This window comes from Macrobrachium rosenbergii, chromosome 12 (assembly GCF_040412425.1).
Source record: "Macrobrachium rosenbergii isolate ZJJX-2024 chromosome 12, ASM4041242v1, whole genome shotgun sequence".
NCBI classification, from domain to species: Eukaryota; Metazoa; Arthropoda; class Malacostraca; order Decapoda; family Palaemonidae; genus Macrobrachium; species Macrobrachium rosenbergii.
Genome location: NC_089752.1, coordinates 4,805,501 through 4,818,451, shown reverse-complemented (window position 1 = coordinate 4,818,451; position 12,951 = coordinate 4,805,501). Strand labels below are relative to the sequence as shown.

The 12,951-nt window shown below is 37.9% G+C and overlaps 1 protein-coding gene across 1 annotated transcript in view; it reads left to right on the top strand.

Annotated features, from left to right (window-relative positions):
* The first annotated feature begins 4,315 nt into the window (after window positions 1-4,315).
* Window positions 4,316-12,951, top strand: part of LOC136844305 (high mobility group nucleosome-binding domain-containing protein 5-like) — a 24,794-nt gene continuing 16,158 nt past the window's right edge. The window contains exon 1 of the mRNA XM_067113279.1: window positions 4,316-4,532. Within this exon, the coding sequence (XP_066969380.1) occupies window positions 4,316-4,532 (217 nt within the window). The remainder of the gene's footprint in view (window positions 4,533-12,951) is intronic.

The window sequence follows — 12,951 nt, the reverse complement described above, 5'->3', positions numbered from 1 at the left end:
AGAGGCGGACAAACAGGTTTGCAGGAGGAGGGTGGCTGTGTCATGTCTCCCCTACTGTCACTCGGGGGAGGACAAACAAGAAAAATCCGCTCGGATTTTATTTTTATAGATAGATTCCTCGAACTCGTGGCCTTCCGATTCTGCTTCATTCTCCAGTTTACTAACAGCGAACAATATGAGCTGCAATATCTACATTTTGATGGCTGACCGAATTTTCACGGACAACCCCAAACTGTGAGATAAATTCATTTTTGACGACATTTGGCCCAAGGTGCGTTTCCAGTGCAGCGACTCATATAGTACGCGCGATTGCAGACAGCTTATTCGAATTCACTACACGACTTTGTTGTTTGATGCTGTCAGTCTCTGTTGATGTCACATACAATGTATGTATATATATATATATACATCAGCATATATATATACATGAAGATAGCATATATATATATATATATATATATATAGTCTATATACTCAACAAAGGACATAGTACAATAAGCAAATCCCCAGCTGTAATCGGCTGTAATCGTTTGAGTCTTTTAATGTCGTTTGAGTCACTTGAAACGCACCGTAAGAAAATCATTTTAGCCGGCGAAAACGAACACATGCGGAAAAATCAACTTCACGGAAATATTAAATACTGCAGGGAAAAATCGGAAATTGGTGAAAGGATGGGGGTTAACGCTCTCAATGTCAGAACTAGTGAGTTTTAATGTTACAAAGACTGCAAAGTTTATGTTAAGAAGCTTTCGGATGAATCCCTTTCTTTGGAAAGGCTTAACATTACCGAGTGGCTTTTGAAAGATACTCCGTATCTACTCAGAAGATGGATGGACGGATGGATGTGGCGAGGAGGGTTATGGGTGAGGTGGGACTGGGGGAAGAAGATGCAAGGAATAGAAAATAGATGGAGAAAGTTGACTCCAGCGGCCGACCCTGCTATGCAGTGGGACTGATAAATTCAAAAGAAGAAGAAGAAGATCTACATAGATTAAAATTACCTAATTTCCCAGCATCGTGTAATTCTTTTCTTAAGACTCGCTTAACAAGTGTGGCCACCGAGAGTAATTAGGAAGGTGCATATTCCAGTATGGCATTAGCATAAGATATTAACTTATTTACTGCAATTTTATTGTAACTTCTTCTCTATAATCGGGATGAATCTCAGAGACCGGATTTAGCGTTGTTGTAAACGATGAACCAAGATCCAGCAAGTAATTCCAATTTTCAAAAATTCCTGAGTTGTTTCTGTAGATTCGTCTGATGATTTAACTGGTCTTTACCTTCTGATTAAAAATGGTATTTCTTTCTGTATTTCTTTGTATTCCTCTTAATTCTTCCTAATCGGACAACATATTCTTTGGAAGTTGACGTCAAGTCAGTCTTGCGGGCTGGTGACATTCAATTAATAATAATAATAATATTAATAATAATAATAATAATAATAATAATAATAATTATTTGATTGCACAAGAAATTAATTTAGTTGCAATCAAATAAATATTATTATTATTATTATTATTATTATTATTATTATTATTATTATTATTATTATTATTATTATTATTATTATTATTATTATTCAGGAAGGAAGCTATTACCCAAAGGGATTTGGAAATCGCTTCTCCAAAGAATATGGTGTCCATCAGAAAGAATTAAGAGGAAAGCTGATGAAAACTACAGAAAGCCACCACTTTAATCGAAGGTAAAGACCAGTTGAAATCGCAGACGAATCTACAGAAACAACTCGGAGTTTTGAAAATTGGAATTAAAGCTGTATTAACATAAGTACGCGGTAATCGCGGCTGAAGACTAGTATAATCTCAGATAAAGCCAGATTTAACCGCGGACATATAATATATTACAGTCTCATGTAAAGTAACACCGCCATGGCATATGAAGTCTGCTGTATCCACTAGTCTACTGTAATCGGCGATAACGTTCACTGTAGTAGAAAAGAACGTCAACTGTAATCGCTGATAAAGTTCATTTTAGCAGTATATAAATTCCAGGATCTTTCCTAGATAATGGGCATATTCTTAGTTTTTACCAGACCACTGAGCTGATTAACAGCTCTTCTAGGCTGGCGAAGGATGACTTATTTACGTGGCTAAGAACCAATTGGTTATTTAGCAACGGGACCTACAGCTTATTGTAGGAACTCTGGAACCACATTACAGCGAGAAATGAATTTCTATCACCAGAAATAAATTCTCAAACTCTTCATCAGCCGGCCGGGGACTTGGGCTCGGGCCTAGCGGAGTGCTAGTCCACAGCTCTACCCGACTCTCCCAACGAAGAGCTCTTTCCTAGATAGTGACCCCCAGCAAGGTTCGGGGGGTCGTTATCTAGGACTAATATTTTTTGGGGGTCATTATCTTTTATGATATTTACAGTCTTTTGTTTGTGTTTTTACTATCATCCCCAACGGGCTTGTACTGAACACGCCGCAAAGGTGGATATATACCGAGTTAAAAAAAAACCCTTGGGGGTCACTCTCTAGAAAAGATCAAAATTCCAATGAAAGCCTGAGATTGTGATAAAGCCCACTATCGAGTTTTCTGTACAGCCGCTGCAGCGTGTAATCAATGCCACCGAAAATAGACCTATCTTTCGGTGGTCTCGGTATAATGCTGTATGAGCCGCGGCCCATGAAACTTTAACCACGGGCGGTGGTGGGCCAGGCTATACCGTTGCCAGATGGACGATTATGGTTAACTTTAACCTTAAATAAAATAAAAACTACTGAGGCTGCAATTTGGTATGTTTGATGTTTGGAGGGTAGATGATCAACATACCAATTTTCAGCCCTCTAGCCTCAGTAGTTTTTTAAGATCTGAAGGCGGACAGAAAGAGTGAGGACAGAAAAAAGTGCGGGCGGACAGCAAAGCCTGCACAATAGTTTTCCTCTACAGAAAACTAAAAATGGTCGAATGAGGGCCACGACCGAATAGCAAGTGCCAAAGCCTAGAATCAATGTAGTACAGTATATTCTGTAGGTCGTCGGAATACGTCCCTGGCTAAAGGATATTCACACTTAGGCCTCTTAAGGTAAATAACATTTTGACAATACCGACCGTCCGAATTTCGATCAAGAAACCCACCAAAAAACCAACAGTCAACTATTACTGTCGAAAGATGTGCATCATTTCAACAGCTTTTCTCTCTTATGCTACGATTCATCATTCGTCGCTTGTTTGAGAGAGAGAGAGAGAGAGAGAGAGAACACAGTCTCTGTGATCACCGCATGCAGTGTTAAGGGAAAGGGTGTTCAGAGCGGTGTACATAAATATTTGAGAGTTCTTTTGACAATTCCTGCAGACTTCTCAGAGGCGGCGAAATAAGGGTCAAATTTTCAGTTTCTTTTGTCCGAGAGGAATGATAAAAATGACACAGAATAATACTCTCTGCCTTCTTTCTTTACAGAGAATCAGCTCCGCGGAAACATGCTAATCAAGTTCCTGGAAGTTGGGTTTGTTCCTTAAGCTTGTATTTCCATTTTTTAAAGAATGATAACTGAAATTATTACGCAGAAATCCTTCACAATAGCGTGAATATTCAGTTGAGAAATAAAGTCGTGTGATTTTGAAATGATAATGCTGGAGCTCTAGAGCTTATATTTATCTTCCATCTTCGACCAGCTTTATATTACCAAAGTCAAATTTATTATTATTATTATTATTATTATTATTATTATTATTATTATTATTATTATTATTATTATTATTATTATTGTGTATTACTTTTAAAATAAAGATTAGAATAATGAGATTGTATAGTATATATAATATAAAACAATCTCATAATTCACAATCTTATTGTAAAGTAATAATAATAATAATAATAATAATAATAATAATAATAATAATAATAATAACAGAACTGGCCAGCCATGAAACATGGCAATGACTACAGAGGAGAACTCCAGAAGGAAACAGAAGGAATGCTAAACAGCGGCACAAGATCAGGCCCTAATGACCAGATACGTTCAAAGAACTATAGATGGAAATAATTGTCTCACCCCATATGCAGGAATGCATATGAAAGACGAGACCATAGAACCACATAGCAAGCGAATGTCGGCGCTTGCACAACCAGTACAAAAAGAGGTTTGTTCAGTAGCAAAACCCTCCACTGGAGCCTGTGCAAGAAACACCAACTAGCTTGCAGTAATAAGTGGTAGGAACACCTACCTGAGGGAGTGGTAGAAAACGATCAGGCAAAGATCCTCTGGGACTGTGGTATCAGAACAGATAGGGTGATACGTGCCAATAGACCAGACGAAATCAAGAAAGTATCGCTCATTGATGTCGCAATGCCATGGGACGCCAGACTACCTGAGAAAGAAAGAGAAAAAATTGACAAATATCGAGATAAGAAGGATATGGGATATGCCAGTGGAAATTGTACCCATAATCATAGGAACACTAGGCACGATCCCGAGATCCCTGAGAAGAAATCTGGAGACACTAGATGCCGAGGTAGCTCCAGGACTCATGCAGAAGAGTGTGCTACTAGAAACCGCGCAGATAGTGAGAAAAGTGGACTCCTAAGGAGGCAGGATGCAACCCGGAACCCCACACTACTAAAAAAAAAAAAAACACCCAGTCGAATAGGATGACTGTGATAGACTAATAATAATAATAATAATAATAATAATAATAATAATAATAATAATGTTAAGTTTTGTGAGATTACTTGAGTCCAGAAACATTACGTAAGAGTTAAAGGAATCTACATTTCATTTAAATGAATTTACGGTAATATAATACGTTGTACATGAACAGTGGTATCGTTGTCGTTTAACGAAAGATATGCTAAAAAATGTAGTGACAGCTGGCGTTTTATAGAACACACTCCATTACACGTACATACTAATCTCTCTCTCTCTCTCTCTCTCTCTCAGTGATTTTCCAACCTTCAAATCGAAAAATATTACTTTGTACCGCAACAGTTATCATAGTATTTAATAGACCTGCACTATCAACAAACTATCTCTCTCTCTCTCTCTCTCTCTCTCTCTCTCTCTTCCAACCTTCCAATCGAAAACATTACTTTGTAACTATGCAAAAGTTATCCTATTATTTAACTAGACCTGTAATCATCAAAAAAAAAGCTCTCTCTCTCTCTCTCTCTCTCTCTCTCTCTCTATCAATGTGATTTTCCAACCTTCCAATCGAAAATATTACTTTGTACCTAAGCAACAGTTATCACATTATTTAACTAGACCTATAATTACCAACCAACGCTCTCTCTCTCTCTCTCTCTCTCTCTCTCTCTCTCTCTCTCTCTCTCTCTCTCTCTCTCTCTCTCTCTCTCTCCCAAAAGCCAAACTTCCGAACCACAGCAAAAACTGTTTCATGCAGTTTCGCATTTCTTGGCGAGTATCAAAATTTTCCCGACTTCTGAAATCTTTTGTTGTCGCAAAATAGGCTGACCTGAAAGTTCCCGAAAGTAGGCCACTGGGTCAGAGGAGGTTTTAGGGAATATGTGGAAAGTTTTGAGGATTTCTGCGACGACATTTTATTTATTGTCATCAGTTTTTTTATGGGCACTGTAAAAGTTTTTTTTTTCTAGATAATGCAAACAGAACCGTCCCCATTAACTGCGTACGTGAAGCTGTGATAATAATAATAATAATAATAATAATAATAATAATAATAATAATAATAATAATAAGAAGAAGAAGAAGAAGAAGAAGAAGAGGAGGAGGAGGAAGAAAAAGCATTTACTGCGCACGTGAAGCTGGGATAATAATAATAATAATAATAATAATAATAATAATAATAATAATGAAGAAGAAGAAGAAGAAGAAGAAGAAGAAGAAGAAGAAGAAGAAGAAGAAGAAGAAGCTGTAATAATAATAATAATAATAATAATAATAATCATAATAATAAACTTCGATATCATGAATAATTATAAAAGACAATAGCATCCCATGGCTCAATAATTTATGAAGAACAACTACAGTGCACATCGCAAGCAGTTACTTTCTGTGGCATTTTTGAGAGAGAGAGAGAGAGAGAGAGAGAGATATTTCCATTCTACGAAGTGGGCGTCATGAAAGACCCCTTTTTCAGCATCGCTGACGTCACTGCTCTTGTGACTTCGTCTTGACGGATACTCAGAGAGCAGAGATAATTACCAACACAAACTATAACAAAGTAATAACCGCACAAAGCAAAATGAACAAATTATTTGTTGTTATTATTATTAGTATCATAAAATTTTGCGGAGTAATTTAAAAATTGTAAAAATTATATAAAAATGCTCCAGACAAAAAAAAAAACGCCATAACAAAATTATAGCAGTACAAAACAAAATGACTACAGTAAGTTATTATTATTATTATTATTATTATTATTATTATTATCAAAAGATAAGGCGTAATCTGGAAATAGTTAAAAAAAAATTAAATAAAGCTGCAGAGGCGAGTGTGTTCATGAAGCAAAAAAAAAAAAAAGATGTTGAATGTGAATATTACCAAGAATATGGTTATTATGCCTGAACTCCTCAGTGGAGAAAAGTAAAAGAATAAGGGTATGAGGGTTGAATGGCACCCAGAACGATGTAATAAAGAATATTAGTATACAGATTGTAAAAAGAACGTAATTGGTTGATTCGTGTACAGGCATTTGTATGAACATGCAAAGGATGGTGGTGGGATGAGAAAGGCACGAATCACAGAGAAAGTGAAACAAATTAAGTGGCAAGTTCTCTAGAAATCTGGTTATGGAATGGAATGGAATATAGAGTTAGGCAGAAGCCAGAAGTACTGGGACCTATGAGGTCGTTCCAGCGCTGGAAAGGAGATTGAGAGTGGGTAAGGTTTGAGGACAACAGGGAGGAAAGCCTCAAAGCAGTTGCATATGAGAATCATTGTTAGGAGAGATTGGATAGCAAGATGGAAGAAAGAGAGAGGTATGAAAGGAGGTACAGTGAAGGAACAGAATGAATTGCAGCTATGGGCCGAAGGGACGCTGCAAAGAACCTTTAGTAATGTCTACAGTGCACGCCGTGAGGTGCACTGGCGGCACTAACACCAACCCCCCTACGGGGCAAATCTGGTTGTGGAAGAGAGTTGCGTGGGATGAAAAGTCTGCTGAGACATTCTCCTTTATGGAAGTGATGTTTGGATGCTGACTATGGATCAGACAAAGCAATGCAGTAATTGTTGAAATGAGTTATTCTTCTTACAGTAAGCGGGTTAGGATGACCTAGAAGCTCTGTAAAGATACATAAACGTGAGAAAGGTCAGCACAGGAAAAACAAGTAAAAAATGCGCCGAAGTTTCTTCGGCGCAATCGAGTTTTCTGTACAGTTTATAATCAAGGCCACCGAAAATACATCTATCTTTCCGTGGTCTCGGTATAATGTTAAGAACCACGACCCATGAAACTAACCAAAAAGCCCGGTGGTGGCCTATATCGTTGCCAGATGCGCGATTAAGGCTAACATTACCCTTATATAAAATAAAAACTACTGAGGCTAGAAGGCTGCAATTTGGTGTTTGATGACTGGAGGGTGGATGATCAACACACCAATTTGCAGCCCTCTAGCCTCAGTAGTTTTTAAGATCTGAGGGCGGAGAGAAAAAGAGAACAAGTCTCTATAATTTGAGAATTGTTGGGAAGGAGTCCAAGAGCAGACAATAATATACAGAAAGCGGGAGAGAAGGGCGAGATGAAGGTTAGTGACTCAGACGTGCGTCAAGTGGTCGACGTGCTAATGATGAAGCAGTAAATGCTATCACAGTTTTCTTATGAAGCGTCATTCTTGGTAGTTTGGTCAGCAAAGTAATATTGGGTCTCGTCAGTACTCGAATGGGTGACCACTTATTAAAGGCCGATGCCGTCGGTATACAGGCTGCTTAAATATCCATTGGACGTAGCCCAAAACGCCCGGTTTAGCTCTTCACTTGTAATTAAGCGTTACAATATATATACTCGTGCGTGTATATATATATATATATATATATATATATATATATATATATATATATATATATATATATATATATATATATATATATATATTATATATATAATATACATACATATATATATGTATGTATATACATATATATATATTTATATATATAATACACACACACACACACACACACACACACACACACATATATATATATATATATATATATATATATATATATATATATATATATATATATATATATTTCATGCTTTCCTGTTGCAAGACGGGTTCTTCTCACTAACAATAATTGATCTATTCTAGAGAGAGAGAGAGAGAGAGAGAGAGAGAGAGAGAGAGAGAGAGTTCCTTGAATCCAGAACGATGCTCAATGACAGTTTAAGACAGTTTTGGCTATAAGTGGCATCTGAAATTAAACCACCCAAAATAAGTCCCAGTCTCAAATCAGCAGCATAGTCCTCTCAAATGCATTTCGAAAGCCAGTGCTTTGGACTAATGCTAGCAGTGAGGACACAGGAACCACGAAAATGAGTTGAAGTACATGTCCGCTACTGAATATATTATTATTATTATTATTATTATTATTATTATTATTATTATTATTATTATTGGAGAAACAAATCCACAGTTACGTGTATGCACATATATTTAAAGATAAAAGTAAACAGATATTGTAGCTTTCGGGAATCAGCGCAGTTTTATTTTTAAATATATGCGCATATACATAACTGTGGATTTGTTTCTCCAATTTAAGACTCGTGCAACTATTATTATTATTATTATTATTATTATTATTATTATTATTATTATTATTATTATTATTATTATTATTATGAGTTTCTTCATACCAGGAGATGGTTGCAGAGGAAAACAGCACCTTGGTTGCTGCCTATATAAACCTCAGGTGCTTCCAACTTCCTCAAAACTTTAATTATGAAGACTATCAGTAAAATGAAAGCCCTTGATAGGTATCCTAGCTGGAAAAGCACATGCGTCAGCATCGACAGCAGTTGCACCATGAATGGCAACAAAACATCTCAAAACGATCCCGCAGGAGTCACAGAAATAGCCCCTAGAGAGCTTCTTGCGTCACAGACCTCACCGGATTTCAGTCCAGTAAACACGGGGAGGCCGAATGAGGCGCCACCCGAGAGGAAATGAAATCTAGATTATCCCGACGCTGCTTTGCATCATTTGACTCGCGTCTTGGCCTCGTTGACGCGCGTGACGTCATTTCATTTCTTTTTTTCCATTATTAACAACGAGCTTGTTGAGTTGACCTCGACGCTGCTGTCATCCCTACTCTCACGATCCCCATCCTACCCCGCCCCCACCCGGGACGGACAAACAGGTTTGCAGAAGGGTGGATGTGTCATGTCTCCCCTACCCTCCTGTTCCCCTACCTACCCTGCCCCAACCCGGGGAGGACAAACAGGTTTGCAGGGGAAGGGTGAATGTCCCCCCTACTCTCCCATTCCCCTACCTACCTTGCCCCACCCAGGGCGGACAAACAGGTTTGTAGGAGGAGGGTGGATGTCTCCCATACCCTCCTGTTCCCCTACCTACCCCGCCTACATCTGGGGCGGACAAACAGGCTTGCAGGAGGATGGATGGATGTCTCCCCATACCTACCCAGATCCACACCGGGCGGACAAACAGGTTTGCACGAGGAGGGTGGATGTCTCCCCTACCCTAATGTTCCCCTACCTACCCTGCCCCATCCGGGCGGACAAACAGGTTTGCAAGAGGAGGGTGGATATCTCCCCTACCCTCCCGTTCCCCTACCTACCCGGCCCTCACCCGGGGCGGACAAACTTGTCTGCAGGGGGTGGGTGGCAGTGTCAGGTCTCCCCTACTGTCACCCGGGGAAGGACAAACAAGATCAGTTCCACTCGTATTTTATTACTGTTTGATTATGTTACTCACAACACTCATACAGAGAGATAGTCAACGATCAATCATTTGTAGGGTCTTCTGGCGAACCGTCAGTTCTTCCTTTTCAGTGAAGGATACGGGCGTAGATGAGCGTCTCCTACTGACATATTCATGAATGGGGGCTTCTGTAAGCCTACCGGAAGGAGCACTCGCAATTTATGAGAGAGAGAGAGAGAGAGAGAGAGAGAGAGAGAGAGAGAGAGAGAGAGAGAGAGAGAGAGAGAATTTTCATTATTCGTAAAAAGTATGTGTATATTTGGGAGAGGGAATCAGAAATAAATGAGAGAGAGAGAGAGAGAGAGAGAGAGAGAGAGAAATTTTTAATAATCTTGAAAAGTATATGTATATTGGAGAGGGGAAATTAGAAATAAATGGAGAGAGAGAGAGATTTTAATATTCTTGAAAAGTATATGTACACTGGAGAGGGGAAATTAGAAATAAATGTGGAGAGAGAGAGAGAGAGAGAGAGAGAGAGAGAGAGATAAATTTTAATATTCTGGAAAAGTATATGTTTATATGGGAGAGGGAGTCAGAAATAAATGTGGAGAGAGAGAGAGAGAGAGAGAGAGAGAAATTTTCAACATTCTTAAAAAGTATTTGTATATCTGGGAGGGGAAATATTTGGGAGAGGACAATAGAAATAAATGAGAGAGAGAGAGAGAGAGAGAGAAATAACCTAAATGGCGCCTCCAAGCAAGTACTAAAGACTTAATCCGGGTGAGTATTTCGCCATCCAAGCAACAGGAAACGTCAAAATAAGCCCGAGCGTCTATGAGCACGCAATTTACATATTTTTCATCACCCTTCCTTTCTTGAGTCTTCAGATCCTGTCTGGCTGTTAAGCTGATTCTGTGTAACACATTCCTGGACGATTTCGTAATGTCACCACTACGGGTCGTTCTTGGAGATTGATCAGCGTAATAATAGTTTATTAAAATTCTTGTTAGAATAAAGGTATTCTCCTTATATGTGGTAAATTGACTAGAAATTGTTTATATACTCAGTCTTCTACTTATCTGCCCTAAAATGGAAAACTGCAGTATCTGCAAAATCTTCGAAATTGAGATATGCCACCTACTGGGCTCGTGAAACACTAATACACAAGTCACTGCAGTTTCAGAATGATTCTTCAACGCTTTATTTAGGGGGTCCCATTTGCAGTATCTGCAAAATCAGTAGTAAGGCAAGGGAAAACTGCAGTATATACCATTTTCCTCAGATTTTGCGTTTTTGCAGATACTGCAGCCTTCCATTTTAGGACAGTTATGTACTCGAAAATGGTGTTTTCTATAATAGATTTTCAAGCATTAAATGGTATTTAGCACAGAGCTGCATTTCCCAAGCAGGGGATATATGTAGTAATTCGGTTGGAAACTGTTTGTATATCATTCTTCTACTTATAGGCCCCAGTGGAAAATGGTGTTTTCTATAACAGACTACCGTACATTAAATGGCATTTGCGTAGAGTTGCATGTTCCAAGCAAGGAATATATAACTTACTATCTTGCTACATAAGTGTCTTCCAACCGTTCAAGATGAAAGACCGACATGGTTAGTTAGATATCAAAGCAGAATAAGGCTATGGAAAAACTAAAGCCGAACACGACTATGTCTATAGACACTAAAGCTGAATACTGCTATGGATATGCTAAACCGGAGTACTGCTCTGTAGGCACTAAAGCTGAATGCTGTATGGAGACAATAAAGCCGAGTACAAATATGGAGAGCCTAAAGCACAATATGACTACGGAGGCATTACACCTGAAATGAAAGTCCTACGCCTGAATATAACCATATAAGTAACGAAAATGAATTGCGTCATGCAGCCTAGTAAGCGAAGTGAAACTGGGTCTCCGTGCAAAACAAATTCTTTAAATCAGTCACACAAAAATAAATATAGGTTTTCGTCCATTGTCACTGTGTGTTGAAGATGAGGTTCACCGATAAATAGAAAGATATTCACTGATTAATACAACTGGTGGAAGAGAGAGAGAGAGAGAGAGAGAGAGAGAGAGAGAGAGAGAGAGAGAGAGAGAGAGAGAGAGAGAGAGAGAATAAACAAAAATATTAACTTTCTTCTGTTTTATTTCATACTAGCTTCAGTTATTTTAAAATTCACCTTGCACAATCATTCACAGAAAACAAATTTGAATGCTAGAACTAATGTTACTTAGTAATTATAATGACTGAGAACTGAACTTATCATTGGGCCCTCAAAATCAATGAATAATTTTCCTTTAATTCTCTCTCTCTCTCTCTCTCTCTCTCTCTCTCTCTCGTCATTTCGCCTTTTCGTAATAGTACTGATTTCTAGAAACTTTTGAAATTCTCTCTCCATTGTGTCAATGTGACCCATTTTGGCAGGGTTCAAAGACCCATTTTTCCTCTGTTTACCTACACAATGAATTGTGAACTTCGTAATGAGTCGCCTATATTAAGTCGATGCGAGGGTGGAGTAGGGCATGGGGCCTGCAACCTCATCTCAAAAGACCTGGTAAGAACAGGAAGCCTAAAATGCCCCTGCAACAACTCCTCCCCGCAAACACATATATATGTAGTATATATATATATATATATATATATATATATATATATATATATATATATATATATATATATATATATATATATACACACACACGGGTGACTTGGATATATGTATACAGATAAGTTGTGTGGTTATTTAGTGATGTATATACATATAGATATATATATATATATATATATATATATATTTATATATATATATATATATATACATTTATATATATATGTATGTATGCGTCGCCACGCGCGCGTTTGTATATCAATTACTTTCGGAACAGCAAACATCTAATAAACCATGATACTTTTTAACAAGGTAAAGATTCCCTGCAAATATGAAATAATAAAGAAAAATAAATAATGAGACAAAAACTACAAAAATTAACACCAAACATAAAATCGCATCCCTCAACCTCAGTAGGATTTACCAGTAGGCTTCTCAGTTGATCGAAGATTGTCTCATTGCATATTTGGAAGACCACAAAAAACTTGGTGATATGACGAGGAAGAGATAAGAAA